The sequence below is a fragment of the Coffea arabica genome, chromosome 8e, assembly GCF_036785885.1.
Source record: "Coffea arabica cultivar ET-39 chromosome 8e, Coffea Arabica ET-39 HiFi, whole genome shotgun sequence".
NCBI classification, from domain to species: domain Eukaryota; kingdom Viridiplantae; phylum Streptophyta; class Magnoliopsida; order Gentianales; family Rubiaceae; genus Coffea; species Coffea arabica.
The window spans coordinates 36205884-36227822 of record NC_092324.1 but is presented as its reverse complement, the minus strand read 5'-3'; the positions used below and the strand labels follow the sequence as shown (position 1 = coordinate 36227822).

At 34.8% G+C, this 21939-nt stretch overlaps 1 protein-coding gene across 3 annotated transcripts; it reads right to left on the bottom strand.

The window, feature by feature from the left end:
• Nucleotides 1-688: 688 nt before the first annotated feature.
• Nucleotides 689-15006, bottom strand: LOC113703943 (ubiquitin carboxyl-terminal hydrolase 18-like). Of its 3 annotated transcripts, none has more exons than XM_027225474.2 (11): nt 14462-15004; nt 8972-9134; nt 8799-8887; nt 8610-8695; nt 8353-8515; nt 8130-8253; nt 7607-7764; nt 5811-5895; nt 4472-4684; nt 4043-4104; nt 689-2296 (listed from the first exon to the last, which is right to left on the bottom strand). In XM_027225474.2, exons 1-11 carry the CDS (start codon nt 14833-14835, stop codon nt 1225-1227), a joined length of 2589 nt encoding a protein of 862 aa, XP_027081275.2. In that variant the 5' UTR covers nt 14836-15004; the 3' UTR covers nt 689-1224. The 3 variants fall into 3 exon arrangements, with proteins under 3 accessions (XP_027081275.2, XP_071917496.1, XP_071917495.1); XM_072061395.1 differs by lacking the exon at nt 14462-15004 and adding an exon at nt 13985-13998 and having other exon boundaries at nt 8972-9135; XM_072061394.1 differs by lacking the exon at nt 4472-4684 and having other exon boundaries at nt 14462-15006.
• Between the last annotated feature and the right edge of the window lie 6933 nt (nt 15007-21939).

Here is a 21939-nt window from a genome sequence, read left to right as displayed (position 1 = left end):
AAATGTCTTTTTGATATTTTCATTACATAATGTTAGAGTTGACTAATGATTTCGAAGAAATGAAAAAAAAAATTAACATTAAGGGGTAAAGTGCAAAACTGATTAAACTTAAAGGGAGCTTTTGTGATTAACCTTTTAAATTAATTTAATAATCCATATGTCTAAAGAATTTTTAGTGCACAAACTCTGCATCTCTTGGTCTCAAGTAAGCCTGTAAAACCGGCGCACTGGCTTAACCCGTCAGGTTGGACTTCGGCTCAATCGCTTGCATACATGGTTCTGCAGATATGGTCGCTTGGACTCGTTCATGGTCCTAGTCCCGTGGACTTCAGTATACATTTACTTGGACCCATGGCTTGGTCTGTGGACTTGGTTCAGAAATAAGATTTTAGCGGACTTGGGTTTTGAACATGCATCCTCGACATGGTTTCTCAGACACATGTTCTTTTGTGCACCCAAAAAACAAAATGGAAAAAAGGCAGACCGCTATGGAATAGCTTGTAATATTTAAAGGAGGACCCAAAACTATCAGCAACCATTCCAGGCAGATTAAAGCGTTTAACAAAAAAGCTGTTTTCGAAATAAAAATCGCCAAAGTCATCAGAATCCCGAAGCACAGGCATAGACGGACGCAGATGAACCATTAACTTAAGGGTTGAGGCCTCAAAGGAGAAAAGATAACATAGCGTGCCTATGTAAATATTGCCACCGAACCTGGCATGGGTTCCATTTCTAGCATTGAGTTTCTGCTTAAAAGGTACATCGCATCCAAGATTTCGACAAAATACTGAAACCCTGGTCAAGTTCCCAACAAATCCATTTGTGGTGATGGGATCATTGAATGATATATGAACATTTAAAGAATATTAATCCGTTTAACTCCTAAAATAAGTGTACATCCGAAAGTCAGGTGAGGACCTGTTCCAACTAGGGCATAGCTACCAATTTGATGTCAACATCTCAAGAAACAAGATTTCCAGCAGACTGATATGGTCATAAACTTCAAATCTTTCGCAACAGTGTCCATGTTCTGATCCGAACATGATCCAATATTCCAAAAGAACTTGAGCAAAAGCATCTTGACCAAAATGACATCTTTTCTTCCAGCAATTTTAGCAAAAGCTCTTCCACTCTCTGCCATTCAGGTTTCACCTAGCGATAAGACCTATAGCTAGTTCGATCTGCCAGAAGCACAATGCCATTAGTGTTGTTGATAGGAGGCTCTCAACTAATAGGAATCTCCAAATTGTCATCACCCATGTGTGAAGCTTCAGCGGATTCACTAATGACCATCGGAGCGTCTTCATCAGGAGGCATGCCAACTTTTTCTACTGAAATGCAAGCAGATACTTTACTATAGCAGCCAGAATGAGCATCATCTCCATTTACAGTTCCATCTTCAGTTTGACAAGAAAGATCAGGTTTGGCAATTCCATTTATTTGATAGGTGGTGTTGCAACTGGATATGTGGTCATCTACTTCCATTGATACTTTATCCCCTCGCTTGATAAACTTATTCTGCGAGCGTTTCTCAAGAAAACCAGGAGGGAAAAGTGGCTTTACCTTTGCTCTACAGCGCTTTCCATCTGCTTTTCTTTCTGCATCTTTAACACCATTAGAAGACAACATGCCATCCACAACTTTTACAGCCTTATGCCTAGGATTAGCAATTTTTGTTTCAAGGACCTCACTGGTGCTTGGCTTCACAGCAGCAACATCAGGGAGCATTCCTTCTCTTTCATAAGCATGATTTTCAGTGGCCACCACAATATCTTGCTGTGATGAATGTCCCGGAAAAAGTTCTTCAGGAGTTCTTCCAGAGCATGTACTTTCATCCTTAATATTGAACAAATTAGATGATGGTTTCATTTGGGAAACATCAGCTGAACTGTTATATGCAATCTTTGAGGCATTATTCTGTGAGACAATACCATGAGCATGACCCAGATGAGCAGCTTCTTCCCCAGCTGCAGCCGAACCTGAAATCTGACAAAGTTCACCCTCCACTGAAACAGAAGAATTTCCCTCCAAATCTACCATCATCTCTAAATGCTCATTTGCAACATCAGAATTACTTGTAGAAGAGACGCCTTCTCCCAAGCTGGCAATCTCAGACTTTGTATTTGCTTCAGATGGCAATACAACAGAATCAACACACTTATCAGTTGACCCATTACGAGATAAGCATTCAACTGGGTGTTCTGCAGAAGGCTCTACTTTATCTAATTCTGCATTTTTGCTCTTCTCCTCCTTTAGAGGTTCAACTGGATATAAGCTTGATGATCTTGCACAGATCCTGTTAAAAGCAAAACCACTTAAAATATTTACTTTATATGATACAACAAAAATTTTTGGTACATACTGAACAGCAGGTGTTTCAGAATCACTTGGCTTTAAAAGATATAGAGGACCTCGCGGACCAAATAAAAGGTAGGACACCATTTGAACCAAATTATTCTGGCCCTAGATGAAAGATCAGCATTTACCCACAAGCAAATATTTCAGTTCAGTTGTTCTAAGAGTCACAGAGATACACCTCCATCACTAGAAAAAGTACACGTGCCATTTTACTTCTTCCTCATAGGATGACAAGGGTCTTATACCTACCATGTTAATTGTGTAAGAAAATATTACACTGCACAACAATATTGGCAGCTGTATGCTGCAAGTCGCTTTGGCAATTTTACTCCAAAAGTAGCAGAAGGCCAGAAAATGCATCTGCTCTTCAAGCTAATTCATCTACAACATCACTTTTGACTCTTTCACAACACCCCAACTCCTGATCTTATGTTCCCACAGCTTATACTATCAAAAGGAGCAAAGATTTTGTTTTTAAAAGGAAAAAAATTATCAAAATGTAAGCATACTTTGCAGATTGTTTGTCTGATTAATAGAGCAATAGAAAATATCGGAAATTCACTTAAGTAAGGACACTGATGACAGAGAGAAGATTATCAGTGGGAAACTTTTTTCCAAGGACAGCTTTAAAATCTTTTACCTCCACCACCACCTCTTTGCCCTCTGTTTTCCCCCTCCCCCAGTCCCCTTGTGCACGATCAGATCTGGAGGGGAGGGGGAGGCGTGGGGTGAGGGGAGAGAAAGAGGAAGAGTGGGTGAGAGAAGAGAGGGGAGGGAGGAGAGGAAAGAGGAAGGGTGGTGATGGGGAGGGAGGAGGAGGGGTGACAAGAGCAAGGGGGAAAATGTAGGTGGTGGGGGGGAGGAATGGAGGGAGGGAGGTAATGGAGAAAGGTAGATGGTGGCTGCCAGGGGGTGTGAAAGGGGAAGAGGCTGTGGTGTTGCTGCATTTTGGGTTGTTTTCCTGTATTCTCTTTTTGGAGGTGTTACTGTAGATGTGCATCTAAAATACATCATGTCTGTCAAAAAACAGGATTCTGTATGGACGTATGATGTTACAGCCTGCTAAATGCACCAATATGGTTATGACTCTGCAACCATAAAAGTTCTACACGGTTAAAGCTTACAGTAAATTCTCTTGAAAGGAAGTCAGATCTACTGGAGAAGTTTGAATAAACATCTTATAGTTGCCTCTGCAATAATATTTAAGAATACTAGACATCCTACAACAAACTTGCTAATACTTTCTTCCTTGGACATTGGAAAAACTGTTGTTATACAATTAATCATTCTTAAATCTATTTTTACAATAAAAGAGGAGCTGATGTTTCTTCATCTCCATGTCTTGTTGGATTAATTTCTCCAAGTCAAACAGGTAAAACCATATAATTCAAACCACATACTGACGCAACTTAGCCCAATTGCAACTGCCATCACCATTATAATTGCTTAAATTTCAATCAAAGTATGATACCAAGTAATAAAAAACAAATAAGTTAAAACTGATCGTACAAGCTGAATAACTAAATCAATCATGAATATGCGATCAATCAAATATAACCTATTTCTGACATGACTGAAATATGGTGAAGCCTAAATGCATTTGTTTTGAGATGACATCATATGTTGCAATTGGCAACTCTAGCAGTAAAGCTTGCACCTAAGAGAATTTAAGTGAGAGAAATACCTGCTATACAATAGCATATAAGCTCCTTGAGAAAGCACTTCATCCAAATCAACCCTGACAACCTGAAAAGGAAGTTGGATTAGTTAATTTAATAAAAAATTTGTATGTACCAGAAAATTGATGCACAGTAAGTTATACGCATGAAATCAAGGGAGCACTTTCCACTGAATGCATATCTCATATATGATATCAGACTAGACAAATCAGGAAAAAACAGTAATTGGTCACTAGATGTAAATTACATGATTAGTTTCACAAAAAAGAGGCACAAAGAAGGTAGCATGAAACCCTTGGTTAAGATATAAAGAAAACATACATTACAATAAGGTTCTGCAATCAAGAAAGCAATTAAACACTAAAAACACATTTATAGTAAGTCACAATAAGCAAAATTAAAATGCATGCATGCCCAAACAGAGAAATCTCTACCTTACAGTCATCAATTCTGTACCACTTTCCACGAAAATCTTTGATGTAGCAGATGTAATGGCCAAAAAAAGAGGCATTAAGCATGTCCACATGAACAATAACTGCATATAGTTTGTAAATATCATTGTTTCCTCCTGTCTCACTCATGTAAGGTCTAAGATCCAAGGTTTCGGGGAAAGCAACCCTCTTGTTCAGCTTTCCAAACCTGCCACTCTGCAGAAGGCAAGGATTTAGAGGAGACAGCACTAAACCAACATTGTGTTTACTAAATTGAAAGGGACAAGCCCTAGAGCATATCAGAATTCAGACAGCACTACCATATGAGCATGATATTTCAAATTTGGTTTAAAAGGTGTCATGCCAGTGAACATGTTTTCAAGAGAAAATCTTCCTTTAGCTTCTGGCCATCCAGTGGTATTCTCAGCGCTCCCAAGGAAGCAAGCAGCTCAAAATCTGGTCACTACTAACTTCACAAGAACTCGCACGACTCAAATTTTTCTTGAGCTTAAGCTGAAGCTCATGTCTGAGCAGCTCAAGAACCAATTCAAGCTTTAAGTTTTAGCAACATACTTTACAAGACAAAGCTTGAGGTGTAATTCATTATTGCTCATCTCCTTAAATTATGAATGTTTATTTCATACAAATAAATATTATTATGTAATGCATTGTGATTTCTTAAGTAACAAGAAAAGCAAACACACAAGAAGCGAAACTATCAAGCTCATATTTGAGTGGCTCGGGAACCAACACCTCAAATTTAAACCATGAAAGAGAAAGCTTGACGTGTAATCAATTGTTTCTTGTTTTTATGAAAAAGTGTTATATATCTACTAGCATATCTGATTGGCTAAATATAAATAATTCACAAAGGTCTGCAAAGGATTACTTAACAGTCACTTAAGTGATGAGAAAAAAACAAATACTAAAGAACAATATCAGTTGCCCAGGTCTCTATGCTGCCCACATTTCAATTTCCCTTTTACCTCTCCTTCAAAGATGACAGAGAGAGGAAGAGAGAGAGAGAGAGAGAGCTCAGCTAGGTCTTAGATCAGTGTTATCAGAATGGGTCCACAAAAGTCAAAGGGCTGCAAGCAAGTAAATTTATTTAGTTCTGAAAGGTTATAAGAATCAACCAATATTCAGTACATGATGAACAAAATGATGTCTCAAATGGGATAAGTCACTTATTTTTCTTCCAAAATGGACATGCAAACTCATCACTCATGGTATAGAAGTAGTGATATTTCCACCCAGCTGAGAAAGTTGTCCAAGGTTTCCCAAGTATATTGTGGATTTAGAAACAAATTATGAAAGTAAAAAAAAATGATACAAAACATACCTGGAACCTTTTTAAGGCAATTGTAAGTATATTTGGTGCATGCCGAACTGTTAGCCGCTTCCACGCCATGACATAGTCATTGCATCTGCATGCACAAAGCACCCCATCTGTTAAGTCATATAGAGGCAAGAAACCCCATAACTTTGAACAATATGCAGACTAAATCAAACTAATAACCTACCTAACCAAACAAGGGAAAAAGCTACTTTTTTATTAACAAGACTTTTAGTTGTGGGACCACTTGTATGTAGAAAATGAAAATGCAAGACTTGGCACAAAAGCTCAAGTCCGTTGCAAGAGATGTTTCAGTGAGCAGAGATAACTACAACAGCAAGAGCATGGACAATCAAACCAGGTATCTGCTCAGCTAGAAACAAATTAGTCAATTTCATAGCCAGGAATTTAAGGTGAGACGTATGAGCACAAAGATATAAGAGAATGATACTTCAGTAGGGTTAACTCTCATATATCATGTTGCAACTTTATTTTTTTGTCCTCTGTATCAAATATTAAAAGCAAAAAGAATATTAACTAGAGTTTGGGAAGATAAATTGGTAAAAGTCTCATGCAAACAGTAGTTTCCTGTTTGTCTCTTACATGCAGTAACTAGAGACTATTTCCAAACAGATGATCCACTAATTCAACTGGTAGAGGATTATAAATGGATAAAGTTTTTGGTTTCGATTGGAGATTAGGAATAGATGGACTTGTTATAGGACTTATTTTACTAATGAGATTCATCACAAATTTAGCGACTTTAGCAGCTTAGCCGGTTCGAGATGCCCAGATAATGAATGAAGAAATATCCTGGAATTTGGAACTCAGGATAGACTGAGAGCTTGAACATTTACAGGTTCTGTTCTCTAAAAGCTTGAGTTTTCGTCATACTGTCATACAAATAATAAATGAAAAGAAAGGGAAAAGTCAAAAGTGCGCAAGATTCAATTGAGTGAATACCATGACACAGTAAATGGACGCAAAAGAGGTCGAAAGTCATTTGAAACACAAAGGTAACCAGGAAAGTAAGCCTGCTTAGACTAAATAAAGATGCTGTTAAACTTCTGCATACATTGATATGCTAAAAAATATCATTTTTGAGACTAAAAAATAAAGAAGAGAAGAGCATGCCATAGCCTAGAATGATCATTTCAAACAGCAGTATGCCTTAAAGACTCTCCATTCTAAGCCAAACACATTGTTTGAGACTATTATTCTCACTTTCAACTTTTGCTCTACCATCAAATTATGTAATTAAAAAAATCGGAAGGAACCATTTGAACCTTGTCATGGATTCTGGATCCTTTCAATCAAATACAGAATTTTAGCACAGTTCTTTGTGCTAAAACAACATGAAAAAGCAAAAGAAGAACATCATCCAGCTCCAAACACATCCCAAACAAAGTGCTACACAACATACAACACTTCAATTGGCTAATAGTTGCAAACAGAATTCTAACTCATCAAGCATAATCTTCAGCCTAAATAGTTACAAAAATGCAAACAATGTTAAATCATGAGTTTCAACATAAAACCCATCTTCCATATGAATGAAGACCCAAAAAAACTATAAACAAAAAGAGCAATTAATATGGTACACAACATAGGAAGCTAAAAGACATCAAATTTAAGTTGTAAACTAGAAAGAAACATGAGTCATATCACAAGATGCATTGGAGACCAAAAAAACTGTAAACAAAAAGAGTAATTAATATGGTATACAATGTACAAAGCTAAAAGACTTCAAATTTAAATTGTAAACCAAGAAAGAAACATGAGTCATATCAGAAGATGCATACCCATCACATTTATACATGTTATCCCCATGGAGCCATTCTTTGGCAGTGAACTGGTCCAAGCATTCTTCCAGAGATGCAGAATCCCCGTGAATTTCAACAGTTAAATCCAACATATTTTCAAACTGATTTGAAACATTGTTGCATTTCGTACAAATCACCTTCAAAAGAAAGAAGATCAAAAACAGAAAATCAGAAAAGAAAAAGGAAAAGAGAAGTGAAACCACGAATACAAAAAACACAGATGCAGAAAGTGAAAACACAATGATGGACAAACAAAGGTGTACAAGCATGCAAATCTTCCAGCTAGAACAAATTCAACTAACCCATCAAGTTTCCTAGCTATAATTTGAGTACATTATGCGAACGATTTCCTTTCTAGCATGTGAAACCACTAATGATGAATCCTAGTCATTGTGAGGTTTTGTCTACACGCCTTTATGCTCTATTCTTGTTATGAAGCACGCAAACAGCTTGAAAAACAGCTATACACTAGGAACTTTGAAAACTTTTACCAAGGAACTACCTGTGATTGGAGGTGACCACCAAAAATATGCTGGATAAGAGTTGTCTCCTGAGAGGTAGGATGGACAGCCCTTTCACCACCAAACTCATCAAGGCACACTGATTGCATGGTATCAATCGCAAACCTGCATTACAGTTGAATTTTATCAAATATATCAAATATCAAAGGTCAAAAATATGCAGTTCACTTGAATAGGGAGCTTTCAAGTACATATAACACATACCTCATAAATTCATGAGCATCCTCTTGTTTTCCATAGCCAAGATTACCACCAATATTTGGTAGTCGAGAAAGAATGTTAATGGGTGAAAAAGGATGTAAACTTTCACTAGCTCTTTCAACATGAGTTTGAAATTCACATAAAAAGCACGAGTCATTCCTCCTACCTGAGGAACAAGGAGGAAAGTATACATTAAACAAGGACAGTTTAATAATCAATCCAAGGAAAAAATTGAGGAACAGTAACAGTCATGCAATTACATTCTCTCCTGTGGCCCTTTTTCAACAAGAATGCAACGAGTGGCCTAGTGTAGGCAAGGCATTGTAGAACCACATTTGCAAAGCAGCTGCACAATGGACAAAACAAAGATAAACTTCCTTTCTTAAAATGTTAAAGCAAAAATGAGTTTTGAAATATCCCTAAGCTGAGAGAAATTTAGGTTGTCATACCTGTTTCCACAATTTAATAGTCCACAAGGAGGAAAGCCAGGTTTGTCCCAATTGAAGAGTTCAACAAATTCCTCATAAGGGAAAAGTATCTGACAACATGGATACACCAAGGTTATGATTAGGCAATAATCCCTTAATAAAATTGCAAGATATGTTAAGCAAAAGTGACTCACTTTTTTTGTCTGGTGGAGAACTTTTGAGGATCCACCAGGATTAACCAATGAAACAGTGGAAGAAGCTCTTCTTCCTCCCAGCAGAGATCTGCCAGATAATTGGAAATCCTTGCACTTTAACTTGTGCTCAGATCTCCAGTGCGATCTTTGGCAAACTTCAGAGCTAGAAGACAGAAGATAAAATGACAGATTAAGCTCTATAAATCAGAAAGAGTTGAAAAAAAAAAAAAAAAGAACACTTAAACATCTGCTGTTGCATGAAAAAAAACTAAGGCATGCAATTTTGAAGCAAAATATCAAACAAATGGGTAATAGTAGATTCAAATTAATTAAAAGCATGAACACACATATGAACCACCAAACAGTGCAAATAAGGATGGCAATGGGGCAGGCACCAACGAGCAACCGCCTCTCTGGGGTCTACATGCGGCAGGGTGAAGGGGGTACACAGGCAGAATGGGGACACAAAAATCCCCAGCACCATCTCATCCCCCACATAAGGTGTCTGTTTTAAATTTATGTAATGAATGTGTATTATTTTAATAGTAATACTTATTTTACGTGTGTATGTATATGTATATGTGTGTGTCTACATGCAGTATATGAAGGATCTTGTTTTCTTTGTTACACTGATATATAAAGTGTTTTTTATATATTTGATTGATTTAATAAAGTTTCACAACTATTTTATCTAAGTACTTTGAACTTTTGATATAGTCTTCCTGTTTTTTTTTTCCACATTTTGAAATATTTTTATACAGTTTCAACTTTATGTAAAAGTTTGACTGGTAGTTTCTTAATGTTCTATTTGTTTATTATGCTTAACTTTTTCATAGTTCCAATAAATAAATAAAGAAGCTCAACAGTGAACACTTAAAGGTGGATTCTGGCAGATGCAAGATGGTGGCGGGCTGGGGATGGGGGTTAAGTAGGCCGGAGAGGTGACGGGGCAGGCATTAAATTTTCTAGGTGGGGAGCAAAATGGAGGAGTGTAACCCTGCCCCATTGCCATTCCTAAGCAGAACAGAAAAATGGGCACCAACAATGTAGATGGAAGATTTTACTGGATCTAATTTGGGTGCTTCACATGTACATGGCACATAAAAGGTACTAAAGAATACGCAAAAGCCATTTTGGTCAGACGATGATCAAAATCACTTTTCCAGGAAGAATAATAACCTAAGCATTAAACAAAAGAGCATGCAGACAATACAATTTCAGCTTACAACTAGACTAAATCCTATCGACTACTTGAGATCTTGCTACAAGGCAACAAAAAAACAAATAGGATGAGAGGGTAAAGACTTTAGCTTCAAACTGAAACAGCATTTAGACACTGGCGCAATGAGATTTCATAAGTGAAGCGCCATAGAAGTTGCTACTCCGGCAGCCCTTTTACATTCTATGGTGCAAGGGTCAAATATGAATCTCAGGATTAATGAAGTAATGGAGAAGAGATAAGAGGGGAATCTACAGTCTCACCTAGGGTTCTTAAGAATAAGACCCAGAAAAAAAATCCACAATTTACTCAAAAGAAGTAACGGATTGACACCATGTCAGAAAGTAAATCTTAATTTAAAAACTCCTTTCTTCCAGTTCGTTCCACGTCCTTGTACAATGGAGGTATACTTGGTAGTGGCCAATAATTAACATTGCTCCATAAAGGCCACCAGTTGAAGCTTTTTTACCATGACATATTAAAATTTGCAGAATGTAACATCCAAGTCAGTCAACTAAGTTATAGCACGTCATACAGGTGAGTTTCTCAGCTTGTGTAGACTGAAGTAGAAAAAATGAATAAGTAGACAATGCTGGGCTTGAGCCATGGTTGCAAACTTGGACTTTAGAGGTTTAATTTAATGGCCTAGTAGATCTTTGGCATCAGCTTTTCTGTTCTGCATCAGTTGGGCTAAATCAGACATACAACAGGGGGTCATATCAATAACAAAACAAAACAGACACATTGTTTGGTGTGCTTTCCTTGCAAAATTTAAACTCTGATGAAAAGGAAAGTCATCTACAATTACTCATGAGTACCTACAACAAACTTACGTTAATAACTGCACAAATGAGTAAAACCTACGCAAAATTTTGTTATGTCAAGATGAACTTGAACGAAATACATTTATAAATCCCCATGCATTTCCTAACATGCAAATGCAACAAGCGTGCCCCAGTAACCAATTTCAGTGAACTAAAGCAAATATAATAAGACATTGAAAATCCAATAGTCTCCTACGTGGCAACTGATACTTGATGTCTGGAAATCTATTAATTTTGTATCAGCAGACACATACACGGCATAGCTATCTCAGAAAATGAAGCAAGATATGCAACAAAACGCGCCATCTAATAATGAGAAGGTGCCAATAGCTTTTACAAAATCAGCAATCAAATAAGAGGCTTTTTGCTACGGTTAATGAGTGCAACCATACATTTTGTGCTTGCGCAAATTGATTATCAACACTTAAAAGGTTTCTTCAATAACAGGAGGTATTTGAAAACCAATAATTTCCTTAAAAATCAAATTTTCAAATTAAAGTTTCAGAATGCTTAATCAGACTTAACAGGAGCCAATTAAACTTTAATGTGACACAGTAAATGGGCTTGACTAGCAGGCCCCTGCAGTTTTGCTCCATCTTCTTGTTTTATCAAAGCCTGAGGCCAGCTGTAGAAATTGCTTTATACTAGACATGCTGTCATTCTGGTCTCCAAATTTTTACCATGCACAAAAATGTTACTAATAGATAAAGTACAGAGCCCTAAGCCTGCAGACCTCAAATGAATTAAACTTGCTAAGAACCTTGTTTTGAAGAAATGAAAGCCCTGCATCTTCATTTCTCCTCTCTCTTATGCTCCAGAGGATCTAAAGCCTCTGCATACTATTCACTATGTTTTTTTATCAATTTCTTGCAAGTTAGATGCAACTACACAGATACAAAGAATTGCAGGATTGCCTATTACAGAGGTCTAAAAGATTTTGTTCCCTGTTCTCTAGAATGAAAATGATACCACAAACATATCATTCATTGAACTTCCATACAGTTGGAACTTGATGTCCAAACAGGCAAGAAACACTTGCCAGGAAAAGCATCCAGACAGCTGTTTAGGTTTAATACAATTGATTGGCTTTAGACTGGAGCAACTAATGTGAGGTTTGAAAAGGGTAGGACTTTAATAGTAAGAAAGCTCGGTAAAGGGCTTAATTTTTTGTTCCAGTAGAAAGCCCTGGTCTTTTTAAAGGTGACATGATAAAATGAACTAGGGAGACAGCATTGTTGAACTTGTAACACCTTTAGTTTCACAACCTTTATTTTAAGTACTTTTTCTGTGACTTTTAGATAATTATTTAATTACAAAGCAAAGTGGTTAAACATAAGTTTACCTGAAAACTTGTCCAAATAGAGTTCCGTTTACCCTTCACATCAAAATTTTTTTGGGTGTGTCCGAAAAAATAAAAAATAAAAAAAATTACAAAAAAAGCAAAGAATCATATAATTTGGGTGTGGCTGTATAAAGATGGTGAGAAATTAGGTGAGAGAGTTGTTCCACATTAGCTTTACTTTCCCAGCATACAGTCAGGATGCAAATTTTAATTAAAAGTTAACCGTGGGATAAGATGAAGCAGGGCAAAGGCAAAAATGTTAAGAGTCAACATCTACTACAAATGCATACCATTTGAGAGATGACCTTAGATTTGACATTCAGACAATTACTGGACTTCAAGTACTTGTAACAATATTCTTAAGTATGTCGATACCATTCACCTTTCCAGACTATTTCTAATATAGGCAGCTTTTAAATCTAGAATGCTGACTTAGATCTTTATCCATTACCACCATCATATCCAAGACCATGAACAATCCTTTTCTGTGCGCTTTTTCAGTTTCTATTGTAAGTCATGTGTGTTTTCAATTCCAAATTCATCGATGATCACACTTATTAGACTGCCCATTATACTAACCAAAAATACAAAAAGTAACGACCTTACAGTTGCCACTTTTAAACATAAGGATGCACATTTATGACTCCCAGAAAACAAAATACTCACAGGAAAGAGGATCTTCTAGACCACATCATAACAATATAAATTAGGAATGTGGCAGAGCAGAAAACAAGACAAGTCATCAAATCAATCCACACACAAACAGCCATTGTTATTGGGGTTTAAGTAAGTTACTCTGCCCATAATACTGTTTTACTGGTATCGCAGAGCAAACAAAAGCAACACATGCTTTAGGTTGCGCACAAAAGCTTCCAGCAGAAAACTTATGAGATGTATGGCTGTGTTTATCCCAACTCAACACAGAGCATGCCCCAGGGGAAGTATTACACACTTTCTTTGTACTTCTCTAAGCACGTTGACCTTAATCGAAACCTAAATGACATTGAGCTAAATACCCTTTTGAAAAAGAAAAACTTGACTAAACATTAGATTCATATGACACATGTTAGCCGCAACATTATCACCAAAGTGAATTAACAGGAAATCAAATAAATTAACTCTATCTACATTACACCAAACTAAACCCTTGGCTAAATTCCAAGACAACATTCACAAACAAATATGAAAAGATGAGAAAGCAACTAAGAAAGAAAAGAAAGCAGCAACAATAACCAAATCTGAAATTCATGAACAGTCCAACCAACTTTGAAAATAAATAAATAAATCATCTAGAAATAACAAAATAAAAATTGAATGAATTCCGGTAACAAAATAAATGCAAATGGGATAAATGAAAAAGAAAAAAAAACTTTAACCAACAGATAAAAGAAACTAGGAAAAACTATGGCTACTATCTTTCATTCAACTACGAACCATTATAAACCTTCGCTTAAAAAAATCAAAATAATACGTAAGCATCCTACAGCTGGAGAAGAAAGGGGGGAAAACTCAATCTTTTCCTATCTTATTGCCCACTCAAAAATTCAATCTTTTTCACGCTAGCAAATGAAAAAAGAAGAAAAAATCAAAAAGGAAAACTAAGAAAAATTCAAGAACAGTAACTGAACAGTACATAACCATCTTACAGATGGAGAAAAAGGAGAAAAAATTCAAAATTCAATCCTTTCTTCAATCTTATTGCCCACTCAAAAGTTCAATCATTTCTCACAAAAGAAAATAACAGAAGAAGGAAAAAAATCAATTAAAAAAAGAAAAGAAAAGCAAGAACAGTAACTGAACAGCACATAACCATCTTACAGATGGAGAAAAAGGGAAAAAATTCAAAATTCAATCATTTCTCACAAAAGAAAATAACAGATGAAGGAAAAAAATCAATAAAAAAAGAAAAGCAAGAAAAATTAAAACAGTAACTCAGCATTACATAACCATCTTACAGCTGAAGAAGAAGGGAAAAAAATTTAAAAATTCAATCTTTTTTCAATCTTACTGCCCACTCAAAAATTCAATCATTTGCACAAAAGAAAAAAAAAAGAAGGAAGTAAAAAATCAAAAAAGAAAAGTACAGAAAAAATTCACGAGCTTACCAGTACATAACCATCTTACAGCCTGAGCATTTCTTCTTAGTACGATTCCCGCAAACGGCACAGGCGTCGTCTTCCAACGCCGGCGCCGCCGTGCCACGTGTCACCTCCTCCGTCGCCCTACTCGTCGTCGTCATCATCATCATATGATTATTACTACTACTATTATTACAGTTCCTACTGTTCTTCTCCGCCGCCGTTGAAGCAATAGCAGAGGACCACTCAGAAACGTGGTCGTTGTCGGGGTCGCTGTCCTCGGCGAGGAAATACTTGGAGGCCGTGTTTTTGACAAGGTGGAGCAATCCGAAGGCCACAATAAAAACGGTGACGACGAATTGCAATGGCCAATTCAGATCCACCGCCGCGAGGAGCGACATTCAATTTCATCGATCTTTCTGTTTTATTTTATTTTTTTCAGTTTCTAAACTAAATAATAGTAGTGTATTATTTACATCTAGGGTTTCTTCCTATTATCACTCACTAGCTATTGTTCTGCTACTTCTATATAGTCCTACAAGTTTCCAATTATGTATCCATGCATTTAAATTTCAAAACCGAAAAAGGAAATTCAACCTAATTATTACTAGTAATATTTAATACTGGTAATACTATCATTCTAGGTAGGAAGAAATGAAATTGTTAATTTTGTCACTAATTGATGCGACAACGGTTATAATTGTAATTATGGTAGGAAATTTGATTGGGATTACAATTGGAATTATGGGAGTATATTCTTGCAATCTTGTATCTAAATATTGATGGTTTGGATGATTTAAATAAATAAGGTTAAGGATAGAGATTTTTTTCAGGAAAATGATCGTGTTTGGCAAATGAGCTTTTTAGATATTTATCTAAAATTTTACTGTAATTTTGTAATGTACTATGAAAGTTGTAAAACAAATTTTGAAATGTGTAAATTTTTGAATATTTTAAAATATATAATTTAAATAAAATGTGTATATTCTTGCAATCTTGTATCTAAATATTGATGGTCTGAACGCTTTAAATAACTGAGATTAAGGGTAGAAATTTTTTCAAGAAAATATGTTATTTACACTTCCTTTTTTGTTAGTTATACCCCCACTATCATTTTTATTATATAATTTTCATTTGTTAGATTATATGATATAACAAAATATGGAGTATAAATAATATTTTTCATTTTTGATACGAATAAATTTTGATAAATAATACATCATAATTTAAATTTTAAATTCACTTCTTTGTCAATATATTATACATCTATACTATTTGACAGAGCACAACAAAAAAAATATTTACACTTACAGCGTATATAATAATAATCCTAAATAAATAAGTTTTGGGTGACTTTTGGTTTTTATTTTTGTTTCACTTCTTTCTTTTTTGTGCCTTTCTTTTTTTTGGTTGGCGTGAGGGTTGGGGAAGAATAGGAATAGGTTTTTTTGATTTACGTGTTTTTGACTGATTGAATGGGAAAGCTAGGAAATGGAGGCAAGGAAGGATGCGTGTGTGGGGGTTTTCGGCAATTCGGGAAAAGTCAAGGGTTTTAGTTGGGTGGTAGGAATATTAAAGGGAGGAAAACTTGGGTGATTTGATTACCCAAACTTTAAGAACTCATAAATGGGGGAAATTTGGGTTTTGATCCTCAAGATAGATAAAAATGCACTTCTCAGAGATTTAAAGAAATCAATTTGCTCCAGTTTTATTAGGATCAAATTTATCCCTCGTGGTTGTCCTAACAAATCATTATGGACTATCATGTCAAGTTTCTTTTCTAATCACAATCTGAGAGTTAGAGACTACTATGTTTTGTCAATCTCATCAAAATTGAAGACAAGAAGGAAGTTTTTAGGAAAAGCGTATCTATTGATAATATTTTCAAATTTTACCATATCTTTAAGACTTTAACAAAATCGTTTTTGCCAATCGTCCTTTTCCCATCAACATTAGAAACATTATGTACTATTATGCCAATTTTCATTTTCTAGGCACACCTAGAAAATTTAACGACTATATTTGTCAATTTTCTCTCTTTGGTCAATATTGAAGGCAAAACGATAGGACAAACTGTACTTTACAACTCCGAACTTGTATCATTTTTTCACTTTGCGCCCTTAACTTCAAATTTGAACACTTTGCACCTTAAATTCTTAATTTTGGATACTTTGTCCCTTAAACTCTCAAGTTTATCTCATTTAAATCCAATCAATAACTACTTTTGCAAAATTAACAGTATAGAGGACTCAACAAATCAATGATATATATGCTAAAACTATTCCAAAAGTGCCAAGGTACCATAGCAAAAATAAAACAATACATTATCATTAAGGATAAACAATGAGGAGCTATCATGATTGAACTCCAAACCACAAAGGAAGTTTTCTGTATTTTACGTTAATTTGTACTATCTATTATCTCGTTTATTTTGCTAACTATATTAATAATTGAGACCATATTAATAAATGATAATGTGCTAAAATGGTCAAAAAAGTTAAGGAACCATAGTTAGAACAAAATGGTTTGTTGTCATTAACTTTCACTGCCCTTTATCTCATTAATTTTGCTAGCGTAATTATTGATTGGATTTAAATAGGATAAACTTGAGAGTTTAGGGTGCAAAGTACCCAAAATTAAGAATTTAAGGTGTAAAATATCGAAAATTAAATTTTATAGTGCAAAGTGAAAAGGTGATACAAGTTAGTGGCGCAAAGTGGAATTAATCCCAAAATGATATCTTTGGTCAATTATAGTTGAAAATGAGTGATATTGAATTCATGGAGCATTTATTGTCATTCAAGAGCATTTATCTATAAACTTGACTTTTAAAAAATAAAGTTAATCATGACATAAGTTAACTTCCCTTTTTCTTTTTCTTTTTTTTTGACCTCCTCGCTTTAAAAACAAAAAATTCTTAGCCGTTTCATCCTATATTTCTTCTCAGTTCTCTTCTTTTTTTTTTCCACTCAAAATGCAAATCAAGAGAATATCTCCTTCTTTCCCCTATCTTCACTTCTTTTCTCTGCAAATTCCTCCATCCAACAAATTGTAGGGAGTTATAGTCTAGTGTTTGAATATTTGAAGACTAAAAGTCTAAAACTATATTTCTCACTTAAAAGTAACAATTTCCTTTTCCTCTTATGATTAAACTAATTATACAAGCCAAACTATAACGGAGGCAAGAAAAGTGAGCAATTCGACACATTGATGGTGAATATTAGTGTTGGCCGTAAACAACTTAATAGGGAAGAGGCACATTAGATGGATTGATTCCTTATTCCTTATTCCGTAAACAAGTTTGGCTTGAAGATAACAAGGAATTTTTTAGCAAAAACAAATCTGTTCATAATATATCCAACTTTGCAAAAGTAAAATAAGAATCGCTTCAATGGCACAAAATCTTACGCATGTCATATTTCTAAAAACCACACAATGCCAAAAGCCATGTGAGCATCTGACAGCAGCCAATCTTCAAGTTCAATTACATGTCTTGAATATTGAGATACTTTTATCCAGACATTATACTCATTGGCCGATAATAAACATTGATTTGTTGAAGTCTATAAATTGTTGAACAACCACCAATATGCAGTTCTTGCTTAAGAAATGGAAAATCTATCAGGTTTTGTAAAATAGTAATCACTGATGATGATCATGGCTAGGATCTAGATCTCGTTACAATTTTAAACTTACAGTAGGGTTTTATCTTCGTTGAAATACGATAATCAGATGGATGAAAGCAACCTTCAGGAAGAAGGGCTAAACAAAAAAATCAGGTTCAAGCCTACTATCAACACCATTTTTAGAAGACCTCCTGTTGAAGATAGCCGCAAACAAACTCCCAGTCATGTGAAAAATCTTCCCTTTTTTCTTTCATTTTCATTCTCAAAAAAATAGGGCGTGAGACCTCCATAAGATGTGCTTCCATTTGAAAGTAAAAGGATGAATAAACACTACATATGACCCAATAAATTTGCTAAAATAATGAAAATCTGTGGTATATATTTTGTTCCGGCGAATGAACCCCTAGCCATCTAATCTATATTTGGAACTTAAACCAAAGTTATGATGCCTATGGTAGTTGTTTATAGTGAAATTTACAGCGTGTTATTTTTATTCTGTTACTTTGCATATAGGTGTAACTTTTCCTATGACATGCTTATTATCTTTAGGGTGCATTTGGTTCATAGATTGGATGAAAAGGGATTACTTATTTTCGAATTATTCATTCTAGATTGCGTTAGTTTTGGATGAGTAATCTTATTATCTAATGTTTGATTGATTTTATATTTTGAATGTTTTAGAAAATATGCTCATCCTATGATCGGAGATAAAATGAGGTAGGATTACTTACGTATAGATCAAAATGCTCTTTTTAGGAAACTCACAATTAAGGGTGTTCGGATTTTAGTAAATCCAAACTTGGCATATAAAAGGTTGCAAACACGTGTGCGCGCGCACACACACACATATATATTTGTATGTGTGTGTGTGTATACTGCTCAATTTCAATATGAGCTTGATCTTTAGTAACACAGATATGTGAATTTTGTGTGATCTAAACCCAAACCAACATATAAGTTTTTTTCTTTTTTTGTTCTGGGCCGAGTTCGACCTTATTAAATTGGTTCACAAGTCTCGTTTCACATGTATTATAACCTTTTATGAATTAAATTTGACTAAGAAAATATGGATATATAATTAACTAGGAGGATTATGTGTTGTGAATTTTAAACTGATTCACCTTATTTTTGAGACTTGTGAATTTGGCCCCTACTTTTGTTCTGATTTTCCCCTACTTAAAATTTTAGACTGATTTACCCTTACTTTGGACAATTAGACTGATTTACCCCTACGAAAAGTGTATCTTAAAATTTAGAATGATTTACCTAGGGGTAAATCAGTCTAAAACTCACAAGTCTCAAAAATTCTCAAAAGTGTATGTATTGCTTATCAATGCATGGAATTATCAACTACTTGAACGGCCAATTGTCCGCAAACTTCCTACAAAGTGTGAGGCCAAATTGCTAGTACAAAAAAAGTTAGCGTCTTGCATCCTAACCTAAACTGGCCAATAATGCAATGGCGGAGCCACAGTGCTAGGATTTTTGGCTTGGGGCAGACCCATGTATACCAATATTTTTACGAGTATAATCTTATTACTTTGGCTTGCATGTTAAATTTTCTTTTTATTTTCGATGCTTAACTGTCCAATCATTTATCTAATTTCATTCATTGTATAAGTTTTCAATTAAATTCTATGTCCACAAGTTTTTTTTACCACTAGATTATTTTAATAAAACAAGAGTAAATTTAATTGTATGAAACGTTAATAAGGAAGCTGTAAATTATTGCAAACTAGATTTACAGCTTTCTTATTAACGTTTCGAAATTGAATTTTGAATTTAAATTTTAAATTCAAATTGCAACAGTGTCTGCGCAAAGAGCCGCTTCCTGCCTCGCAAGAACAGCCTTGCTCTCCTCCGAGGTGGGGGCCACAGTGCGCAAGAGCGCACTGTGGAGATGTTAATAAGGAAGATATTAAAATTTTAATAAGGAAGCTAATTTTAATAAACTAATTACTCATTTTTCTATCTGCTCATTTTTACAATCCTAAGGGGCACAAAATATGGCCTGACTATTCTACAGTTTCAACCTTTGAACAGCGAATCATATTTTGAAAAAACAAAAGTATACAAAAGTAACAGAAATGTAAATGTTGGCTTTATATGCTTAGGGAGAATACTTTTTGAAATATACAAATTTTATTAGTTTTAACTTCACATATAGAAGATCATACGCATGCAGAACCAAGGACTTAATATTCAAATTTTCTAAACAAAAAATGAAGAGGAAAATGAAATAATTAATTGAAAATTGTATGCAATTTAGCTTTGAAGAAATTTTGTTAACATAATAGATAAAATTTTAGCAAGTCAATATGTAATGTTAAAGCTATTAACAACAAGTTGAACTTTATAAATCAATAGCCAAATAGTAAGGTCAAAAATATTTAAAGAGCAGCAAAAGTTCAAATTTTCATAAAGTAAAAGTTAAGTGGAGGGGGACAAGAAATTTTGTTAAATCTAAGGAGGCGCGAGAGAGATTTTTAATGAAAAATTTTAAAATCTCTTGGTGGTTAATCGAAAAATCTCAAAACTTCGGAGCGGCTTAACCCCTGCGGCCCTGCCGTGGCTCTGGCCTTGCCTATAAATATGCAGAGTGCTTTCATTGTGCCAAAAAATGGTAAAACGAAAATTTGAAATCGTTAATAAGAAAAGAAATTATGTAAGCATGGATTTTCCACAATACTTTCACAACACCATTAACAACATGGCATAGCATTTTGAATCCAGGTCAAGGCACATTATCTAGAGTTGGAGGCAAAGTTCACCCTTTCCAGCTAAGTTTCAGTTTAGTGCATACAGTTGAGACCCTCTGTAATACTACTCAGTGTCAAATCTAGTACCAGTCTCACTTATTACGTGAAGATAAAGAAAACTTAAATAAATAGCACATAACAATTTAAATAATAAGACATTTGGTATAAATATAACGCTGAATTACTACTGAAAAGTGGCATTGAAAATCCCATATGCTAGCATGCACTTCACAACAGTTAGAGAAAGCTAAAATTACTTAGTGCATATATAACAAATTCAATAAATAGCACAAACAACTTAAATAATAGGACATTTGGTATAAATATAGCACTGAATTGCTACTGAAAAGTGGTATTGAATATCCCATATACTATCATGCACTTCACAACAGTTAGAGAAAGCTAAAATTACTTAGTGCATACATAACAACTTAAATAAATAGCACATAACAACTTAAATAATAGGACATTTGATATAAATATAGCACTGAATTGCTACTGAAAAGTGGCATTGAGAATCCCATATACTATCATGCACTTCACAACAGTTAGAGAAAGCTAAGGTTGTGTTTGGATTGCATTTTCCGTCATTTTTCATGGAAAAAATACTGTAGCGATTTGATATATGTGAGGGAAAAAGGTAATAGGGAAATGTGATCACGGAAAACGATAATATTTTCCGATGAAAAAAATTACTTTGTGCATACATAACAACTTAAATAAATAGCACATAACAACTTAAATAATAGGACATTTGGTATAAATATAGCACTGAATTGCTACTGAAAAGTGGCATTGAGAATCCCATATACTATCATGCACTTCACAACAGTTAGAGAAAGCTAAAATTACTTAGTGCATACATAACAACTTAAATAAATAGCACATAACAACTTAAATAATAGGACATTTGGTATAAATATAGCACTGAATTGCTATTGAAAAGTGGTATTGAATATCCCATATACTAGTATGCACTTCCCAACAGTTTGAGAAAGCTAAAATTACTCAGTGCATACATTGGTATGCACTTCATAACGGCTACAGAGGAAGCTAACATTAGATAGCCCTCGAGCTTCAGAAAGATTTTTTCCTAGCTTTCCATATCTTCCCATATACA

What these genes read in the sequence shown, in the direction of transcription:
- LOC113703943 (XM_027225474.2), bottom strand. Translation starts at nt 14,835, where the DNA reads ATGTCGCTCCTCGCGGCGGTGGATCTGAATTGGCCATTGCAATTCGTC. An exon ending in TTGCCTTAAAAAGGTTCCAG is followed by an intron (nt 4,685 to 5,810) that starts GTATGTTTTGTA and finishes TGCCTTCTGCAG; the next exon opens with AGTGGCAGGTTTGGAAAGCT. An exon ending in TATATGCTATTGTATAGCAG is followed by an intron (nt 2,297 to 4,042) that starts GTATTTCTCTCA and finishes TGCTTTTAACAG; the next exon opens with GATCTGTGCAAGATCATCAA.